The following is a 22,579-nucleotide window of genomic DNA, read 5'->3' as shown; positions in this document are numbered from 1 at the left end:
TGGATTCAAGCAAGCCTGGCTGAAGACGCCTGTAATGCCAGATACCGGTCTTAGAAAGCTTGTTTCTGGACCAGGGAATGCATGCCTTGGCAGTTCAGGCTGGACTGTTCCCATGATGCACAGGGTCAGAATGATTTGCATATGGCCTTGTCTGAACCGGGGTGGCAGAGTGGGCTAAAGAACGGTGATGGATTAAACCCGGATCTGCTGACTGGGTGTGAGTGTTTGATTATTTCAGATGCTCCGTCCATCACCGCCCCCTTTTGTACCGCTTTGTTCACCATAAGTTGGCAGGGTATGCTCAGACCTGAGTCCCTTGCTCACTTTGCCACTGGATTCAAGCAAGCCTGGCTGAAGACTGCTGTAATGCCAGAAACCGGTCCTAGGAAGCTTGGTTCTGGTCTAGGGATGGCATGGCTTGGTAGTTTGGGCTGGACTGTTCCCATGAGGCACAGGGTCAGACTGATTTGCATATGGCCATGTCTGAACTTGGGTGACAGAGTGGGCTAAAGAACGGTGATGGAATAAACCCAGATCTATTGACTGAGTGTGAGTATTTGATTAGGTCATATGCTCCTTCCATCACCACCCCCTTTTGTACCGCTTTGTTCGCCATAAGTTGGCAGGGTATGCTCAGACGTGAGTCCCTTGCTCACTTTGCCACTGGATTCAAGCAAGCCTGGCTGAAGACGGCTGTAATGTCAGAAACCGGTCCTAGGAAGCTTGTTTCTGGTCCAGGGAAGGCATGGCTTAGCAGTTCAAGCTGGACTGTTCCCATGAGGCACAGGGTCAAACTGATTGGCATATGGCCATGTCTGAACTGGGGTGGCAGAGTGGGCTAAAGAACGGTGATGGATTAAACCCAGATCTATTGACTGAGTGTGAGTATTTGATTAGGTCATATGCTCCTTCCATCACCACCCCCTTTTGTACCGCTTTGTTCGCCATAAGTTGGCAGGGTATGCTCAGACGTGAGTCCCTTGCTCACTTTGCCACTGGATTCAAGCAAGCCTGGCTGAAGACGGCTGTAATGTCAGAAACCGGTCCTAGGAAGCTTGTTTCTGGTCCAGGGAAGGCATGGCTTAGCAGTTCGGGCTGGACTGTTCCCATGAGGCACAGGGTCAGACTGATTTGAATATAGCCATGTCTGAACCGGGGTGGCAGAGTGGACTAAAGAACGGTGATGGATTAAACCCGGATCTGCTGACTGGGTGTGAGTGTTTGATTATTTCAGATGCTCCGTCCATCACCGCCCCCTTTTGTACCGCTTTGTTCACCATAAGTTGGCAGGGTATGCTCAGACGTGAGTCCCCTGCTCACTTTGCCACTGGATTCAAGCAAGCCTGGCTGAAGACGGCTGTAACGTCAGAAACCGGTCCTAGGAAGCTTGTTTCTGGTCCAGGGAAAGCATGGCTTAGAAGTTCGGGCTGGACTGTTCCCATGAGGCACAGGGTCAGACTGATTTGCATAGGCCATGTCTGAACTGGGGTGGCAGAGTGGGCTAAAGAATGGTGATGGATTAAACCCGGATCTGTTGACTGGGTGTGAGTGTTTGATTAGTTCATATGCTCCGTCCATCACCACCCCCTTTTGTATCGCTTTGTTCGCCATAAGTTGGCTGGGTATGCTCAGACGTGAGTCCCTTGCTCACTTTGCCACTGGATTCAAGCAAGCCTGGCTGAAGACGGCTGTAATGCCAGATACCGGTCTTAGAAAGCTTGTTTCTGGACCAGGGAATGCATGCCTTGGCAGTTCAGGCTGGACTGTTCCCATGAGGCACAGGGTCAGAATGATTTGCATATGGCCTTGTCTGAACCGGGGTGGCAGAGTGGGCTAAAGAACGGTGATGGATTAAACCCGGATCTGCTGACTGGGTGTGAGTGTTTGATTATTTCAGATGCTCCGTCCATCACCGCCCCCTTTTGTACCGCTTTGTTCACCATAAGTTGGCAGGGTATGCTCAGACCTGAGTCCCTTGCTCACTTTGCCACTGGATTCAAGCAAGCCTGGCTGAAGATGGCTGTAATGCCAGAAACCGGTCCTAGGAAGCTTGTTTCCGGTCCAGGGAAGGCATGGCTTGGCAGTTCGGGCTGGACTGTTCCCATGATGCACAGGGTCAGACTGATTTGCATATGGCCATGTCTGAACTGGGGTGGCAGAGTGGGCTAAAGAACGGTGATGGATTAAACCCAGATCTGTTGACTGGTGACTGGGTGTGAGTGTTTGATTGGTTCAGATGCTCCGTCCATCACCACCCACCTTTGGTAACTTCTCACAGCAACACTTTTCTCCCTCGATGCGAGACGCTTCCGCTCGATGCGGCAGCTGCAGTGGCAACACCCTTGTTCAGTGATGCAACGACAGCGGCTCTGATGGTGGCGCACTTCTCCGTGGATGTGACGCGCTTCTGCAGTGCAATGCTTCAGCTACAGCGGCGACATCCTTGTTTCGAAATACGACGGCAGCGGCTACAACGGCAACACGCTTTTTTGATGTTGCGAGACGTTTCCTGTGATGCAGTGCAATGTGCCATCTACAGCGGCGACACCCTTTTTCAGAGATGCGATGGTAGCGGCTGCGACGACGACATGCTTCTTCTTCGTGAGTCACTCTTCCTGCTCCTTGCAACATGCAGTCCCTTAGAATGCCCAAAACAGCAGCAGGCACTTTCAAAGAACTCTTGGGGAGCTGGTGGTTGAAGTTTGTTTTCCCTGAGACATCAGCAGGAGGCAAGCTCTTCTCTCAAGCCCTTGTAGATCCTTCACAGGTTGAAAAAAATGCACACAAAGTCTTTTCTCCTTTCTTTGGCAGTCAGGCAACCACAGCAGGTCAATCCCCCAAGCAGCACTTCAGCTTAGGGATTGTCTCTCCTCAGTTGCTTCTGGGTACTCTCCTCAGCAAAGGTTTCTTCTTGTTGTCCAAAAGTGATCTAAATTCTTGGAATCAGGGTCCTAATACTTATACCCCAAAATCCTTTGTCCACTGAGGGCAGAGGGACCTTTGCCTAGTGCAAACCAGTTCTGGTCAGTCCTGGAACACTCTGTTTACATGACTCCTTCTTTCCTTTCACAGTGCAGGGCTTAAATATCAGACGCCCCACAGACGGTGGAGCCAGCATTGTGGAGGGAAGGCACAGCCCTATTCAGGTCCTAGGTGCAGCTCCTCCCTCCCATCAAGATTCATATCTCTCTATTCACCACTGGGCTTACTCACTCTGTCTCCTGGAATCCCCCAGCCCTGTCACTCAAACTCCAGACAAGGAATACACAACCTAGCAGAGGCAGGCTTGGATAGTTAGACAAGAAAATACCTAGTTTCTAAAAGTGGTATTTCCAAACACAGAATGTTAAAATCAACTTCACTAAAAGATGTGTTTTATCATTCTGAGTTCAGGCATACTAAACTTGAATTTCTACCATGTTCCCTGAGTCAGTTAGGATTATAAAATGTAATAATCTAACTCATTCTGGCCTATATAGAACAGGTAGCCTTGCAATAGTGAAAAACAAAAATGGCTGTAATTCATTATTAGGACATGCCACCCACACTAGGGCTGGTCCTACCTTATACTTACAATACACCCTGCCCTAGGGCCTACCATAGGGGTGTCCGATATGAAGAAAAGGGAAGTTTTAGGGACTGGCAAGTGGGTGCATGTGCTCAGTCAACATGGCAGTACCAGACTGCACATGGGCTCCTCAATGGCAGACCTTAGACGTACTTTTACAGGCAACTGCGCAGCGGTCGCCATTTAGTAGGCGGAGGGGGGAGAGACGTTCAGTTGGGAGGCGGGGAGGGTCAGGGGGAGTGGTCGCGAGGACAGAGAAAGCAGCAGGACCGGCAACCAACAATGACGAAAAAAATACCAGTGAAGAAAAAAACAAATAAAACAGTAGGGGATGGTCACACTATACAGAAGAGAACAAAGTGATAACCAACAAGGACACAATGCAGAAAATGGAAGGCAACCGGTGGGGGCAATGCAAGAGGGAAACATACAATAGCACACCAGATATTAATGCAGCTCACCTACTGCTACAATGGCAAACCAACATGTAACCAAATTCACAATTACACACAAATAGTTCATTCTCATTCCGGGACTTTTTGCCTCAAGGCTGACTGCTAACAGAAGCAGGACTATGCTCACCAATTGAGTATACACAATTATTCACGGGTGTCGATTCCAGATTGTGTCCTTGATGCTGATACTATTTGCTGGTGGTGCAACTGTATCCAAGATGCAGCACTCTTTCAGCTCTGTGCACTGTAGGTCAGCAGTCCCAGATATCCAATCATTTTTTAAACATGCTAGGGCCCAGGCGGGGGCAATCTGCCTAGCAGTGTGGGAAAAACTGATGAGTCAGGCAGAGCCTGATGCTATGGGACTTTCTGAAGCATCCTGCCTCAACCCAACAAGTATGTGTCCCCCCGGAGGGGAAGGCCGGTAAAAATGTCTAATCTGGCCATGGTGGCCGGGTGACAACAATCTACCTGAAGGGAGGGGTACTGATGAGGGCCTGGCAGGACTTTACAAAATATCCTGCAAGCCTCAGTGCCAGTGAGCGCAAACTTCTCCACGGGTTGCGTTTGGACAAGGGGTCATTCTGGCAGCCGCAGGCGCAACAAAAACCCAAAACTGAAGCCTTTCTGGTTTGCCGGTCAATCAGACCTTATGTGGACACACTGCAGCTGGTGCCTTGCCGGAATTTGTAATACAACTACATGCAATGCCCTGCCTCAAAGTCCATGCGAGGGGCCAGTCTCTGCCGGCAGGTCTGTATTGTTTCTTTTCAGCACAAGCTCCTCCACTGATAGAGACCATGCGGTATTTTCAATCTGCTGGGTGGGACAGCTCAACTTCAACTGCCTTGTAAACGGGAGATAATTTGTTTCCTGGTGAGGTGCATACAGTCATATAAACTAGGGAAAATGTGTAAATTACGACTGAGGCGGCTACCGTTATGAGAACAGAGCACTGAGCTAAACAGCACAGCGAGCTTGCTGATTGAAATGCATTACAACCTTCCCTCATAGAGTGTCTCTTGGGGTGGTTCTTGGGGTGCTATAATTGTGTGACTAATGCATTTATTGAGGTTTTGGGGACACCAGCACTAAAATGTGTTAAACTAACCCCTGATGCAAGGTACTTGGCAGAGCTGTTTCTTACATTTCTATTTAATTCTCTTTAGTTCCAGTGAGTTTGGCTTTCAAAGCGGTGAGTTCGAGTCATTTATTGCTGTGTACATTTATAATTTAATAGCTATTTCACAAATTTCCAATGCAAGGTGTATCAGGACAAATTTCTTTTTTTTTTTTGGTTTTTAATTTTTTATTGAAGTCTTGGATAATCAAGCAAAATCGAACACTAACATATCATGTGCTAGGCAAGATATGCAGATACCAAAACGAAATCAGAAGACACACATCAGGCCATCTCATAAAGGTTAATCACAGAAAAAAGAAAAAAAAGAACCAACATAATCAATTTGAATCAGTTAAAATCGAAGTACGAACCCCAGATTTTCTCAAAATTACGAATCGCCCAAACTCTTTGAGCATACAAATGTTCACTAATTCCGACTTTTTGCATTTTATAGCACCATTCATATAGATTGGGGCAATATTGTGAACGCCAGTTTTGTAGAACGAGCGATCTCGCTACAGCCATAGCTATATATATTAGTTTAACTAGTTGCCCCTCTAACATCAATTCAGGATCAAATCCAAACAAAATCAATTTAACATTAACCAAAATTGATATTATACACTGGTTTTGTATATATGCAAATATTTCTTCCCAAAAAGTTACAATTTTAGAACAATGAGCAACAACGTGAGACCAATTAGCAGGATTATAATGCAGACATCTATAACAGTTGGAAGAGCAGTTAGGATACATTTTACTAGCCATTGCCGTAGTGAAGTACAGCAGCCATTTACTAAAAAACAGCATTCTGCGCCAATTGGCACCTCTTAATATGGAAAAATTCAGAACATTAATTCTCTTCCATATAGCAGGTGTTAATACCATATTTTCCTGCCCTTGACACTTCTTGGTTGCTTTTAGACATAAATCCGGGTCCCTATTCGCGGTTAAGCATCGTTTCCACTCCCCCGGCTTTCTTTCTTGTATTAAACAGAATAAATCCTTGAATAACGGAGCAGGGGAAGAGAGGAGTGAAGGGTCTAGTTGGATCAAGATTCCATAAATCAACCTATACGATCCCAGCAATAGGAAATTAACTTGAACCAGGGTTGACATATCAGACATCCTAATCCAAGCACCATCTTTCATAAAATCGCTTAACATCTTAAACCCTATCTTCTGCCATTTTTCTAGCAGATCCATGCTAATATCCACTCCGAGCAGAGGGAAGAGGATGTATTAAGAAATGAAAGGGAGTATCTCTTTAGGAGTGCTGTACGTCTCTTAAAAAACCAGTGCAGCACCTTATACCTGACTGTTTTTGGTGATTTAAATAATTTAAGTGGGGAGGGAATCTGGGATTCTTCACAAATCAAATCAATGGAAAAATTTATAAAGAGTTGTTGATTATTATCCTTGAATCTGGTCATGAATTGTAATAGTCTTTAAGGTTGGGAAGGGCTAGCCCACCTTGTCCCTTATCTTCGAATAAAGTATTCAAGGCAATACGAGGCATCTTTTTGGCCCAAATAAATGAAGAAAACAAGGCTTCAGCTTTAGAAAAAAAAGATCCCGCCAGGGCACAAGGTATGGTTGCAAATAAAAAATTCAATAAAGGGAGGACCGACATCTTAATTAGTGCGACCCGACCAATAATAGTTAATGGTAGAGGATTCCATCTTTCGAACATTGCTCGTACCTTCTGCAACAATGGTATAAAATTCAAGCTGTAAAGATCTGAAACTGCGGGAGAAAACATAACCCCCCAAATATCTTTTTGGTTTATTATTAATGCATGATCTTAAATCAGGGTGAATTACAGGATTAATGCCCTCGCATACTAAGATTTCATTTTTTTCCTTTGTTTATCCTATAGCTCCCCAGGGCGTCAAACTCTTCAAATATTTGAAGTGCAAGAGTTTGGCATTTAACAAAATTATGTTGTCTGCATAAAGTTTGATTTTAGGCATCAAATTAATTGGGGGAATAAAAGAGGAGCTTTCCTAATTGCAGTTGCTAAGGGTTAAAAAAAAAAGCAAATAAAACCGGAGACAGTGGGCAGCCTTGTCTAGTACCACGTTTAACCGATACTAGCCCCACAGACTCGGCATTGATTATAATATTAGCCCTAGCCCCTGAATAAAGACTCCGAATTAAGTTTATAACTACCTTTGGGATAGCGAAGTGCTGTAAATTAATAAAAAGTGTCTCCCATACCACCTTATCAAAAGCTTTTTCGGCATCAAATAATAAAATTAAAGCGGGGATCTTACGTGACTCAAAAAAATCCAAACCCTCGCTAAAAAATGAGTGTTAGTCAAGAGCTGCCTGCCGGCAACAAAGCCATTCTGGTCTGCGTGAATCAAATCTGAAGAAAAAGAGTTAAATCGTGTAGATAATAATTTAGTGGTAATTTTGTAATCTGTGTTCAGAAGCGTGATGGGTCTATAAGAATTTGGGTCGTTGGGGGGTTAACCATTTTTAAGAAAACTTACTACTGTTCCTTTCCTGAAAGAATCTGGGATATGTCCACCCAACAACATAAAGTTTAATAGTTGGACAAAAACATCTGAGAAGGCAGTAAAAAAAACTTTAAAAAACTCTGAGGGAAATCCGTCCGGTCCGGCCGCTTTCCCTAGTGGAAGCTGTTGTACAACTTTCTCTACTTCCTCTCTAGTGAATTGAGTTGCCATACTAAATTGATCTGCAGGGGAAAGAGTGGGAAGAGAGTACTTTTCCAGATAATTCAATAATTTTTGATAATCTATCGTCGATTGAGTATTATAGATCCTTTTATAGTGAGCGATCATTATTTCTCCAATTTCAGCTGGAACCAATGTGTCCCTAAAAGTGTTTGGAGAATATAGGGAGTGTATGAGATTAGTCGAGGCTTGCTCCCAGGCCTGCCACGCCAGGAGTTTGCCAGTAAAGTTACTCTCTTCATAAATTTTTTGTGACCTCTTGCGAAAGATCTCATCACTCTGAGTACAGAGCATATCAGCACATGTTTATGTGCAACTTCAAAAATGTATTGAAAATATTTTAGGTTTCTGAAGTTCTACCTGCAATTATAGATCAATATTTTCTTGGTTCTAATCTGCCATTCATGAAGTATTTGTTTTGCTATATATTTGCAGTAAGGCTGTTTAATTGAAATTGTGTTGTTCTCTCCCCGTCTGTACCAGAATAAGCAATAATCTCTTGCATAGGAAGGAGCTTGTGCAGGCAGTGGGGTTCCTTAAAACAACTAATAACAGGCAACGCCTTAAGTGGATCCAAGTAACTCCCCCATTGTTTTATGAAAATCTGCAAGAATTATGTAAGGCAGAATTCTTGTATTGCTTAGACCCAGAGTCCTCTGCCATGGGCACAATACCTGCCTTCAAAGGTATAATTAGCAAAGTTGGGACCCTGTTAACCGTTGGTTGCCAGAATAAAATCAATGACGATCCAAAATGGTTCGACCACAGTTGTTCAAAAGATGCCAGGGACCTAAAAGATGCTTTAAAGAGTACCCCTAGGGACCATATGTTAATCCGCTCTGCTCGAGCTGCATATAAAAAACAGCTAGGTCTTCGTAAGAGGGAGGTGAAGGAGTACATATGGCGAGAACTCTTAGAACCCCTGACTCTATCAAGTAGTTCCGGATTCTGGAATATTATTAATAGTCCGTTATTTCCATCTAAAAAATCTGGGAACTACCATAACAGAGGAGGAATGGGTGGACCATTTCAGGGTTATCTTTGAATGCACAACATCTGTCCCCGTGTTTCAAATAAACTCAGAGCGTGGAAATGATATCATATTCACAGCACAAGAGGTGGAAAATAGCACTAATACCCTTACGTGTAAAAAGGCTCCAGGCCCTGACGGTGCTCCACCTGATCTCTACAAATCCAATTTATCCCTGTGGGTGCCAGTCTCGGTGGCAGTGTTGAATGCAGCAGTAAAGGTTGGAAGCCCTGAATCTTGGGGATTGTCTACAATAGTCCCTGTGTTTAAAAAGGGGGACAGAAATTGTACAATGAATTATAGACCCATCTCCCTGATCAATTCAGTCGTGAAAGTTGTAGGGGGAATAGTGGTGAACAGATTGAGTGCTTGGGCCGAAGAAAATAACATTATATCAGAAGTGCAGTTTGGGTTTCACCCAGGAAGATCTACTGTGGCCCAATGTGTCAATTTACATCTCATACTGGGAAAATACACTGTAGCCCGAGGGGGAACAATCTACATGGCATTCATGGACCTATCCTCAGCCTTCGACTGTGTTGATCAGGAGGGGCTGTGGGGGTCCATGGATGCCATGGGGGTTGACGCTAACCTGGTGGATTTCTCGAGAGATCACCACAAAGAGACCAAGGCAAACGTCAGGTACTCGTAGGATCTAAGGGTCTTGAGGGATTTTAGCACAGAAAAGGGGGTACGTCAGGGTTGTATCCTAGCCCCCTTTGTTTTTAACCTTTATATAAATGATTTGGACTGAATCTTGCAGGTAACTGGGGTGTATTATCTATATGTGGGTGACAGGGGGCTGCCCGTCTTGCTATACCCAGACGACGCGGTTCTCCTAGCACTAACCCCTAAAAGCCTACAAGTTCTGTTAAACACATTTCGGGGGTTAGTGGCAGAAAGAGATCTGGCCATAAACAATGCAAAATCTTTTATAATGCAAGTAGGGCCTGGATCTAAGCACCAATACCCAATAATAGTAAATGGAATGAGAGTGCCAACAACCCCTACCTTCTCGTATCTGGGCGTTCTCCTAGACGAGAGACAAAACTGGGCCCCCTTGATTAAGAAGAAGCGGGGGAGGTGACCAGGAGCAACACTGCAATTCTTAACTTTGCAAGCAAGATGGGCAATCGCCCAGTGGCCGCAATGTTGAAAATTTATCAAGCCAGGAGTGTAGCCATAGCCACATAAGGGGAGTAAGTTGTGAGGATACACCCGAGCTGAAGGGATTCAGGTGGCTGAAAATACCTTCCTAAAACAACTGCTGGGGGTCCCCCAAGGGACATCAAACTTCTCAGTTCACAAAGAAACTGGTGTTCAATACATCAGGGACACCCTTGGCTTGCGCTCCATGCTCTTCTGGCTAAAAAGTTGGCTAAACAAAGATCTCGTTCTTACACAGAAAATATACAGGGATTTGTTGAATTTGGACCACATGCCTGTAATACCATGGTTCAAATACTTAATGAGATCCTTTAATGAGCTGGGATGCCTGGATCTTTTCTTGACTCCAGAGTGCATAACAAAGGAAGACGTGGCCTTTGTAAAGGAATCTTTTTTAGAGCATAAGCAGATCAAGCATGAGGAACAGGAACTCCAGAAATCTGGAGCACGCAGACATCTAATGCTCAAAACCTCTCCAGGAATGGAGGATTATCTTGCATGGCCTCTATCAATGCACAAAAGATTTCTGCTAGTAAGGTTTAGATTGGACTATTTTCACCTCTTACTGGCAGTACCTAGGGGGAGCCATAAAGGACAGGTGTTAGCACCCTGTGGCTGCGACAACCTGTCTCCACAGGATCTGTTAAACTTTGTCCTCTTTTGCGACTTTTATGCGGCCCCCATAGATTGTTTTTAAAATCTCTCTTAAAAAAACTAAATTTTTCACAGGCACGCCCAGCTTTGTTTTACCTGCAATTGTTTGCGGTTCTCGCTCCTGTGTTTTGGAACTCCCTCCCTGTGGAACTCCGCATGACATCTTCTTACACAGAGTTTCGAAAAAGCCTTAAAACCCTGCTCTTCTCCCGAGCTTTCGCTGTCTAACTTCCTCTGCTCCTGCTGTCACCTCGCAATCTGAAAAGCGCCATGAAACCGCGTGGTATAAGCGCGCTATACAAATGTTTTTAAATTCAAATTCAAATTGTTAAAACCCGACTATACCGCTGATTGTAGGGTTTGTATAATGGTCTTTAAGATACAGAAAAAGCCTGTATTTCAACTGACTAGGATAAAATGTATTACTATGAATTGCTTTTAACTTTAAATATTGCCTTTATACTCTTACTTAATGTGTACCGACCCTGTTGAACTCATGTAACCTGATCCGTGATGTCCATTTTTAAATTCGCTTGTTCACTTGTGTAAATGTAACTTTTATGGTTCTCATTTTTGAAGCCGAATAAAGTTTAAATGAAATGAAATGAAAGTGTTCTCTCATCGGCGTTTGATATGGCCAAACATGACAACATGATTGAACTCCTCAAAAATAGGATGGAGCTATCTGGTCCTGTTTAAAAATTGTTTGCTTATTTCCTACAAAACAGAACTCAAAGAATCAAAGTCAACTAATCCCTATCAGACATTACACTAGTAACAATTGGAGTTCGTTAAGGCTCCTCACTCTCACTCACTCAATTCAACTTGTTCATGGAACCGCTTACTGAAATTTTGAAGAACTCAAACATTCGATACCACGTGTAAGCTGATGATACACAGCTGTATATGAAAATCGCTTCACCCAAAGATATCAAAATGCTCAACTGCACTTTGTTGAAAACCCAGCAATATCTGACCTGCAATTACCTGATGCTCAACACCCTAAAAACTGAATTGCTTTTGATCGTCCCCCACAATTTCTCAACCCTTCCATAGATGAGTGGATCAAACAACTCTCAGCTCTCCACTGCTCCCCCACATTATTGACACAACTCTTTCTTTAGGAATTGTACTGAACAAACATCTTAACATGCAAGGTCATATCAGTACAACCGTCAGAGGAGCCAACCCCCAAATTACTATAATACAAAAAAATCAAACCCTTCTTGCCCCCTGAGGATTTTCAATTAGCTCTACCATCTCTGGTAATCTCATGATTAGATTGCGGGAGTGCCGCTCTTTCTGGACTTCCCAGAGTAAAATTGGCCTTATTAAAGGCCGTATTGAATTCAGCGGCCAAACTCATTACAGGTTAGAGGACAATAGATCAAATTAATCCAGACATAAAACATCATAATTGGCTCCTGTTTGAAGCTCAAGTACAACTATAAATTGCTTGAATGACGCACAAGGCCCTCCACCACAATACTCCAATATACTTGGCCAAAACACTTGAGTCTTCTGGTGGCAGGCACTTCCTAAGAAGCACTGTTTCCTTTCTACTGAAACCACAGAAGCTCAAAAAACAGAAAACATACAACCGCTCCTTCTCTGGCCTTTTGCCAAGAATTTGGAACACTCTACCCACATAAATATGGACAAAACGCTCAACTGCCTACTTAAAAAAAGAAGCAAAAAAGCTCTTGATGCACAGATTCCTTCTGCAAGAGAGATGATCCTTCTTCTGCTTGGCTATCATTGGATGATCCTGAGAGAATATTAGAAATGATGTGCCTAGCTCTTAGGGGCCGATTCTGATCTCAGTTGGAAAGCACTCCGACAGAGCCGGATCCAGGGTGTTTTCCTACCAATCCGGACTCCTGCAGTCCAACCGAGCGAGTACGATGCGGTCGTATGCTGTCGGATTGGTTCGGTCAGACTTCCATAGAAGTCAATGGGAGCCGATCGTACGACGCATACATGGGCTCCCATTGACTGAATGGGTATGTTGTGGATAAGAGCGCCCCCTACAGTGGGTACGCGTTGGTGCCAATCGCATCGTACATGCCTGTGTTGGGGAGACCCACGGGTCTCCCCCTGTGTCTGAGTCATAAGGCTGCGGGTAACAGGGAGTCCGATGCGGACCCCCAAAGCCCAACTCCGGGAGCTGTTGCAAGCCGGAAGCTCCGACTCAATCCGGCTGTCCGAATTGAGCATCGTACTGGCTCAGTGAGAATTCGCCTCCATTGCGCGCCACAATTAGCTTACAGCCGAGATGTGCGGAGCGGTTCGGACCTGGAAGCGATTTGGACAGACATTTTGCGCTTGTTTGCATCATACTTCGACGTCCGGACCCAGAGTACGAACCGGACAGAAATTCAGCCTCCGAATCCGATCCGATAATGCCGAACCCGATTCGGTGCCCTTCCGACCTGTATATATGTATTTAATGATTATTCTGTCTCTTATTGTCACTTGTTTTTCTCTTTTCACTGCTGTGGTATGACTTGATGATTATATGAACAGTGCTCTGATATTCGTTAGGGTCATGTTCACGCTATGTAAAACTCCAAATAAATAAATAAATAGAAATTGAGTTTTTCACCCAGTGCAGACCAAAGATGTGACTAAATGTAGAGCACACATTTTTACAAAGTGCTATGAAATATTGTTGAAGGCATTATGCTTCTATAAAAAAAAGTGTATATGCTGGAAAAGCTACTAAGGCCTCTGTGTTATGCAGATTCAAAAAACAGCAATTATTTTACTCTGCACTTTTCTTGTGCTATTTTTTCCATGCATTTTGATGTTGAGAGTGAATCTAAATTTACAACTACATGTCCCTGAATGCAATGTGTGATAGGCAAGAAAGCCTGTTGAAGGTGCTGCCACACAACCATCCGATATACTGCATCAATGAGACATTCAGATCTGGGACCTTTTAACGTTGGCAATTCCTTTGCCCTGGATACATTTGATTTAACTTTTTCTGCATTAATTTGACTACAAAGATAGGAGCTGGTTAGAAAACATGTCTTCCATGCACTTCCGGTGGCACCAGAAGTTATGTAACCCACAAAACCTTTTGTTTGGTGTGGGCTGCAAGAGTGAGATGGTGGAGAACTATTTTGATCTCTGAAAGTGTGGTTATGGGGTTTCTCATGCGTTTTATTGTCTATAAGTAGATGGAGCATGGGTTGCAAAACAACAAACAAACAAAAACTGCAAAAAATAAAATGGCACACTTAATTGCACAAACTGTATGTTTGTAAAAATGTAAGTCAGTCAGAAACTGCAAACATTGAGGGGTAACATCTCTTGCTCATTAAAGTTAATGAATCATTTTTTTTCTCAGTAGGTTAATGGCTTGTAGTAGAGGTGGGTGATGTTCTAGGTGCTACAGCGAAAGAGGGATGTATTAGACAGGTAAAATAAACATTTTCTTTCTGACTGAACAGGAAAGTCAATTGTTTGTAAAAGGCAAGAGAAAGTTACAATTTAGTCGGTGGGTTGAAAAGAGGGGATAGTTCTGGGGATGTTTTGGTCATTTTAATTGCAGGTGAAGGGATAAAGAGTGAATCGAAGCAAAACAAATTCTGGGCAGAATTGTTTTCTACACAAATATGCCCTTTTAGTGAGCACTGAGATGTGTGTAAGTTCTCCTCGGAACACAACTGACCTCAGTGGAGTCAGGACTTTACAAAGGGTGGTGGCAGTGGAGTAAAAAATATAAGGGGTCACTCCTACAAAGAACATGGAGGGGGCCCCCCTCCATGAACCTGCACTTACAACTTGTGCCTTCAGGGGCCTCCTGGAGCTTATGGCCCCCTGCACCACAGAGCTTTTGTTACACCACTGGGTAGTGGAAGGTGTAGCAACCCCACCTTGCCTCGGGTTAAAATAGGATTTTCTCTTTAAAGAAGATGCCAAGGCTTGCAGCTGGTATTGGTATACAACCTGTAAGCCACAAAGTTGAGATCTGATTAATCCATTCACTGCGTCTGCATGTTAATCTTCTACAGCGATACTAGTCGGCAACTAGGGGAGATCATGATCAAGTCTAAAAATGGCTGTCGGTACAAGTACATATGCTATAAATGTGTGGACACATGCATGAATATGAATCTACATATTGAGTTCTGACTTGACCAAAGAACACATGCTCATTCTGGAATGTATGCACAATGGTTTTATGTGCATATTCAGGGGCTTCATCAACCCTCTGCTTTAGAATCTACAGCCGGGGTGGAGTTCTTGATGGGTGCATGAGTGATGCAAACTGGGTCATAAATAAGGCAGCAGGGCAACACGTAGAAAAGCAGTCCTCCCAGAAAATAAGTCCAGTTGAGTCCTTTAAGCTGCACAGGATTCCAACTGACAGAGGTACAGTTCAAGATCCCGAAGGGTCTGATATCAGGGGGTCAGTGACTTTGATGTTGGGGGTTACTTCAAAGGAACTCTCTGAAGTACACAAGGATCCCTTTTAAACAAGTTCTGTCTGTCAGGCTGTCTGTGGGGGTACACACTCCTTTGTGTGTGGACACAACATTACCTATTGAGGTGTAAGTGTTAGCCCTTCCCATTCCTCCCAGGATGACCCATCAGAATGCACAGTAATGCAGAAGAGTGCTAAGCTTCCTGAGTTTGTGGCTGTCTAGAGAGAACGCACAATGTGTAGCTGTCAACCACCCTAGACATGTATTAGAGACAGGCTTTCAGGCACATAGAGCAGTATGTACAGAGAAATGTCCACTTTCTAAAAAGTGGCATTTATAGAACAGTAATGCTAGATACAACTTCACCAGTAAGGAGCATTTATCACTACCATTCAAAAGATATGAAAAATGAAAAAGCTACTCCTCTCTGATTAGGAATTACAGCTTAAAAATATATTAAGGAATTCCCAATGCTGTCCAATGAGAGGGGGAGGCCTCAGAGTAGTGAAAAACAAAGAGGCTGTTTGTCACTTCCAGGACATGCAAAACATAAAAGTACATGTCTTAATTTTTGTTTACATGGCACTCTGCCCTTAGGGTTTATTATTCCTACCTTAGGGGTGACTTATATGTAATATTAGGGAGGTTTAGGGCCTGGCAAGTAGTTTCAAATGTGGACTTTAAAGTGGCAGTAACTGCACACACAGGCACTGCAGTGGCGGGTCTGAGACAGGTTTGAAAGGCTACTTTGGTGGGTGACACAATCAGTGCTTCAGGCCGATTTGTAGCATTTGAAGTATAGACCCTGGGTATATGGTAACCACTTTACAAGGTACTTACCAGTTTTAGGGGAGAAGTACATGCACATTAGCACTGGTTAGCAGTGGTAAATTTGCTCAGAGTTCTAAGCCCAATGAAAAGAGTTAAGAAAAAAGAGGAGGAGGAAGGCAAAAGGTTTGGGGTAACCCTTCAGAGAGGGCCATTTTCTAACAAATGTATATAAATAAAGAATCACCATATAACATTGACATTTTTAAAATGTTCTGTAAATGTGAAGGAATTGGAAATTGGAGGCTAAAGATTATGCAAGCATCCTCAGACTGATTGGTGCAAGGAGTGTATCAATCAGAATATAGAATGGACAATAAATGGTCTCAATAGAATTTAGTAAAGCTCCAACCTTCCCAATAAAATTTAAATTATTTTATAATTGTTTGTGAATTATATAAAATATTTCATGATTTGTGTATTTGATGAATGCTTATTTCAGTATTTTTTGTATATTGTTTTGTGATTTAAATCATTGAAAATGCTAAGGCCCAGGTCCCAGGCTATTGTAATGATTCAGTGGGGTCCCTAGATTCCAAAGATGATTCAGTGGTGTTTCCTGTGTTCCACTTATTCCAAAGTAGGCAAAAGGTTAAAAAGAACTGCAATGGAGAGTTTTTACTGAAAGAGGTGGGGACAGAGGGTCGGCTGATTTTAGGCAGGTTCGCATTGCTACTCACTTCCAAATGTGTCCATAAGTCATAAACACAGCCTGGGATACTTAACAAACAAGGGATATATTTAGTAGTTTCTGTTTTGCACTAATGTAGTCAGTGTGTGATCTGAGGGGTTGGTGATAGTGTAAGTGGATTGTTTGTTCATTGTGACGCAGTGTTCCTTAGAGAGGTGTGTCTTCAGCGCTTTCCTAAATTGGAGTAATGATGGGGTTAGATTGATGTATATAGGCAGTTGTTACAGATGCTGTGGCTCCACAGAAAATGTGGCTTGTAACGACAAGAGATTCACTTGGACCGGCTTCTCGCAGATATACACAGATATTGGCCAATTCTGAAGCCCTGGGCTTCATGCAACTGTGTCTACACAGCAGAAGTTGATGGTGTTAAGCTATCAAACTAGAGACGTTATAAATATAGATTACAAAAATACTCAACAATGTAAATGGCAAAGATAAACACTATGGGACTGATTCAGAAAGGGAAGTTACATTTGGGAAACTGTAAACTTTGCAGTAACTTTACTACTTTCAGTATTTACTCCGAGTGCAAACTTACTACAAAAGTGGTACGTTACATCTCCACCCACCTCATGATCAATTTGGCTTACTCTCGAGTGGATAGGTGACATTTCTCCCTAAACCTCTCCCTAAGCCTCTCTAAACCCCTCTTACTCCTCCCTAATTCCATCTCCTTTAGTAGTAAGTCTGCTTCTTTTCCCACCTACTCCCCTGTGTAGAGACTCTGCAGTCAAAGAGGAGGACTCTGTACATGTAAGTGTAGGCACCTCTTACATGGTGCAGAGTAAGACTATTGAGGTAAAAATATTGAATTGCAGAAATATTGTGGTAAAAATATCATGGGTCAGGAATATTGCCTGTAAAATCTTGGTGGTCAAGAATATCGATTTTAGGTAAGTAATATTGATTTAAAAAATATTGAAGTTTTTAATACCGTTTCTAAAAATATAGTTGTTAAAAATATCGATTTTTTATAAATGGTATGTATTTTATTACACATTTTTTGTGTGTGATGTTTGTTTTTGTATAAGTACTGTTTGTATTTTTATTATATGTGTTAAAATTGTATTAGTTAAGAAACTATTTTTAAATGAATTTTGCATTTTTAGTTCTGTTGTGGGTTGTGGATTAATAAGGGAATAGGGTGGGAAGTAATTTAATTATATAAATGTATTCATTATTTATAGCTATTAATTATTTCATTTGAATGTTGCATTTTCAGTTCCGTAGCGGGTTGTGGGTTCATATGGGAATAGGGTGGGAAGTAATTTAATTATGTAAATGTATTGTATAATTTGTATTTATTAATATTTTTCTAATTGTGATATTATAGTGTTAAATGTGTAAATTAATGTATTAATAATTGTTTAACTATTAGTTGTTAGCTAATTTAAATTAATTAATTAATAATTTATCATTGTAATTGTGTAATTAATTTTAGGTGTGTGTTGTGGATATTATAGTGTTAACGTATGTGTACTCAATGAATGCTTATTATCTTTTTTATTATTAATATATTTCAAATTAATTATTAATTATGTTAATTAAGGTAATTCATTTCAATAAAAATGTTGGTCTTTTTTATTGCTGTGGTTTTATAGGGTAGGAAATAAAATAAATACATTTATGTTTCAAATAATTTGTTTGTGAATATTTGTTCTTTTTAAAGAAACACTGTTTAAACATGTATTTGTGGGTTTTCGTTATATGTTATACAAATAATAATACGGGTTCTTTTTATATGTGTAATATATTTAATTGTATATGTTTAAAATATTGTTTATTTATTTTTAAGATTATTAAAACAAATGTTTAAATTTTATTAGTCATTTTTGTTTTTCTACTATCCAATACTTTCCCTACTGTTTGCACTCACTAGAGTGGGAATAGTAATTTTTACCCTTCTGCTATCCAGCACTTTCCCTACTGTTGCACTTACTGGAGTGGGAATACTAATTCTAACCCCTCTGCTATCCAATACTTTCACTACTGTTGCATTTACTGGATTGGAAATAGTAATTTTTACCCCTTTGCTATCCAGTACTTTCCCTACTGTTGCACTCTTTGAAGTGGGAATAGTAATTTTTAATCTTCCGCTATCCAGCACTTTCCCTAGTGTTGCACTCACTGGAGTGGGAATAGTAATTTGTACCCCTCCGCTATCTAGCACTTTCCCTATTGTTGCACTCACTGGAGGTAAATAGTAAATGTAATTCTTCTACTATCCAGCATTTACCCTACTTTTGCGCTCAAAGGAATGTGAATAGTAAATTGTACCCCCTGCTATCCAACACTTTCCCTACTGTTGCACTCTTTGGAGAGGGAATAGTCATTTTTGCCCCGCCGCTATCCAACACTTTCCCTACTGCTGCACTTATTGCAGTTGGAATAGTACATTTTATTGTTTCGCTAACCAACATTTTCCCTACTGTTGTATTTATTGTTTTGCAAAATGTATATTTTCATTTTGTTTTAATAGTTTAATGATTTAATTAATTATAGAGTGTTTTCTATTTTATATTATTGATGTATACATTTTATTTTTATATAATTTAAAGATAATAGTTAATAAATTATTTGAGTAAATACATGTATATGTATAAATTATAATGTTTGTGTGTTTATATTTTTTAAATCAAGTTACATTTTTATATTTAGTTAACATGTATATTAAATCGAACTAATTGTGTTAAAGTTACTATTAATATTTTATATTTTTAATCTATATTATTATTTTTTCAAGCAATATTTTTTACATTTATATTTTTTACTTCGATTTTTTTGAATCCATATTTTTTTACTTACCTGTTCAAGTATAGGGAGTCGATATTTTTACTATCTATGTTTTTTTACAATATTTTTACCATCAATATTTTTACATCAATATTCTATCAGTGAACCTCTTACATTCTATAGTACGTTTTGTACTACATTTTGTCTTTCTAAACATGTCTAATCAAAAAGATGTCTATCTACAGACAATTCAAAAATGCACGTACACTCACTTTTCACCGACAATCCGAATTAGTAAATTTACTCTCCCCACTTCACTCAAATTTTGGATCATAGGGATGCAGGTCAAAATGGTTGTGGTAAATATTTTTGTATGGTTTTTAGTTTTGCATCTTCATTTTGGCAGAGTATAATTTTATAGTCTTTCTTATGGTACCCTGCATTGGGCCTACATTTTGTGCCTCGACTGAAAGTAGAGGTGACAGTGCGCATGTCTGTGCCCCAAACAGAATCTTTGGTTATAATCAGTGTTTGGGTTAGTGCGCCAGGGTTTAAGTTACTGTGCCAGGGGTTTGGGTCAGTGTGCCACGGGTTGGGTTAGTTTGCCAGGGTTTGAGTTAGTGTGCCAGGGGTCAGGTTAGTGTGCCATGGGTTGGGTTAGTGTGCCAGGCGTTGTGTTAGTGTGCCAGCATTTGGGTTAGTGTGCCAGGGTTTGAGTTAGTCTGCCAGGAGTTGGGTTAGTTTGCAGGGTTTGGGTTATTGTGCCAGGGTTGTGTTAGTGTTCCAGGGTTTTGGTTAGTGTGCCACGTGTTGTGTTAGTGTGTCAGGGTTTGGGTTAGTGTGCCAGGAGTTGGGTTAGTTTGCTAGGGGTCGGGTTAGTGTGCCATTAGTTGGGTTAGTGTGCCAGGTTGGGTTTGTTTGCCAAGGTTTGGGTAGGGTGCCATGTTAGGTGTGCCTGTCTCAGTGCCAGATACAGTGAGTGCACCTGTGTATACAGGGCTTGCTGTCTGAAGAGCAGAATCTTGTGAATGCTCTACGGTATGTCAGTGGCAGAGGAAAGGAAAGAGCAACTTCCTACTTTCACTTCTCCTCTGTTACAAGCACAAAATACCCTTGCAGTAGATTACCTCTTTCACAGCAGAAGCATAAAGAAAGAACGCAGATCATAGCTAGATACAGTGGCGAAAGCACCAGTAGGATGTAGACCCAAAGAGGCATATTTGGTGATTCTGAAAAAAAAAGAAACACCATTTTATATCACAATTGATCTTCTCTCTTAATATATGTCATTCACATAACATGTATACATTGGAAAGAATAACTGATTCGAAAATCTAATGATAGAAAATTACTCAATTCATTCATATATTGTTCGAAAATATATTTGAACAGTGCTGCATGACTCAAAAGGCATTTTAATTGGTCATTTTGAAAACGGGTAGTCTGTTTATACAAAACCTCTGGACATACCCTATACAATGTAGACAGTGCTTTATATGATGTAGCTAAGATGTTTTTTTCTGGGCGTGGCCCCCATGCACACAGCACCACCAGGACCTCAGCTGTACCTCACTGGCAAGGCCTCAGAAGGGTGGACAAGTCAGAGGATGCCTAGGTCCCCTTCTGGAGGGGGCAGTTCAGCTGGACTTTTCCTATTGGACTGCTTTGCATATGCCTGGTCTCTGTGTAGGGGGTCACAGTGGGTGAAGAACCATGGACTCAAATGAGGCCCATGAGACTGCCAGAGACTCAGATAAACCCAAGCATTCCACCCATCACCTTGTTGTTTGGTTACATTCTCTGACAGAGAGCACTAACTCTGCCTTGCTAATTTAGGAGTGTGCAATTTGTCTATTGTTTCCCTTGATATTACATGAAATTAGACATTAACACACGTTTGAAACAGTTTTACAGCCTTCCAATGTGGACAAATGTGTGTGTTTTTTAAAGTGTTCCTATGCTTCCACTTTGCAAGGAGTGGAAGTATTTATGCTCAAAACCTCGGACAATAGTGAGTGTGTGTTAGGAGAATTGGTCTGGACTCTACTGATCATGGAATACTACTGCAAGCGGACAGCGCCCAGTGCCAAGGACTATGTTTTTTACATTTATCTCATTGCCATTTTAATTAAAATTTGGTCATAGAATGCAATTGTGAACAGACTTGTTACAAAAAGCAGTGGTAAGGACATAAGAGATGTGCAAAAGAAAACAATCTTTTATTAAGTTGAAGAAAGTCCTTCTTATTCCAGGTCTAGATCATAAAATATGGCCTTGTGGCAAAGTGATTCCTCTATGCCTTTGCTTAGCTGATATTGAGGACAGTAAAAGTTTAAAGGAGGCTCGAGACAAACAATTAGCACTAGTGAGAAGCTTCCGGGGGCAGCTCCAACACTTCTTCATTCCTACGTTTGTGGTTGAATGGGGATAGGCGGTGAGGGAGGACACCTGCGTAGCCGCTGTTCCTGACTGATAAAAACCTATTGGCTATAGACTGTTGGGTCCCAATTGCAGCTTTGCTCTTAAATTATTACAGAAAAAAAGTGTGCTCAGGACTATCACATGTTTTTACACAATGTTGGTCCCCAGCTTGTTTAGGGCCATTTTCCTGTAGGTGTTAAAATGCCTCCTCCTTATTAGCACTTTTATAGTCAACTGTATTCTTAAAGCTTCCGTGTGCAGGACACCTTCTGTACTGCCTCTGGTACCATGTAACAAGCACTGACCCTCAGGTAAACCCCTAACCAGCTCACTGTGTGCAAGGCTTCTCAATGCACCTCACCCTGCCCAGTGAACTCAGATCTCCCTGCCTGATCGAAATCTCTGAGTGGATTCATCGGCCACAAACTTCGGAAGACCCTCAGACTTCTTCCTTCTTTGAAACCAGCAAAATGGCAAACCAGCTGGGGGCAGGACAGACCCAAACATGTTAGTCAGAGCCAATAGATCTCACCTTTGGTACCTGTTGGCTCCAAGATTCAAGATCAAGATTTTATTTTGGGTGATCGGTCTTTTAAAAACAAAAACCATTACATCAAATGATATTTTTAAATAGTACTACTACATATAAACACAAAAAATCGTTGGCAGAATCTTACAAAGTTAATCTATAAGATACTTTTGTGTGTCAAATATTTAAAATTTCATTTTTAAACAAAGTTCATATCTTTCTAACACCCATGGTAT

At 41.6% G+C, this 22,579-nt stretch overlaps 1 protein-coding gene across 1 annotated transcript in view; it reads right to left on the bottom strand.

Moving 5' to 3' along the window:
- The window catches only part of LOC147740933 (uncharacterized), a 330,387-nt gene that overhangs the window by 122,650 nt on the left and 185,158 nt on the right, over positions 1–22,579 (bottom strand). Inside the window, exon 7 of the mRNA XM_086936090.1 lies at positions 20,521–20,622. Coding sequence (XP_086792216.1) covers positions 20,521–20,622 — 102 coding nt within the window. The remainder of the gene's footprint in view (positions 1–20,520; positions 20,623–22,579) is intronic.

This window comes from Lissotriton vulgaris, chromosome 1_1 (genome assembly GCF_964263255.1).
Source record: "Lissotriton vulgaris chromosome 1_1, aLisVul1.2, whole genome shotgun sequence".
Taxonomy (NCBI): Eukaryota; Metazoa; Chordata; class Amphibia; order Caudata; family Salamandridae; genus Lissotriton; species Lissotriton vulgaris.
The sequence above is the reverse complement of the archived record's forward strand: the minus strand, read 5'-3'. Positions and strand labels throughout refer to the sequence as shown.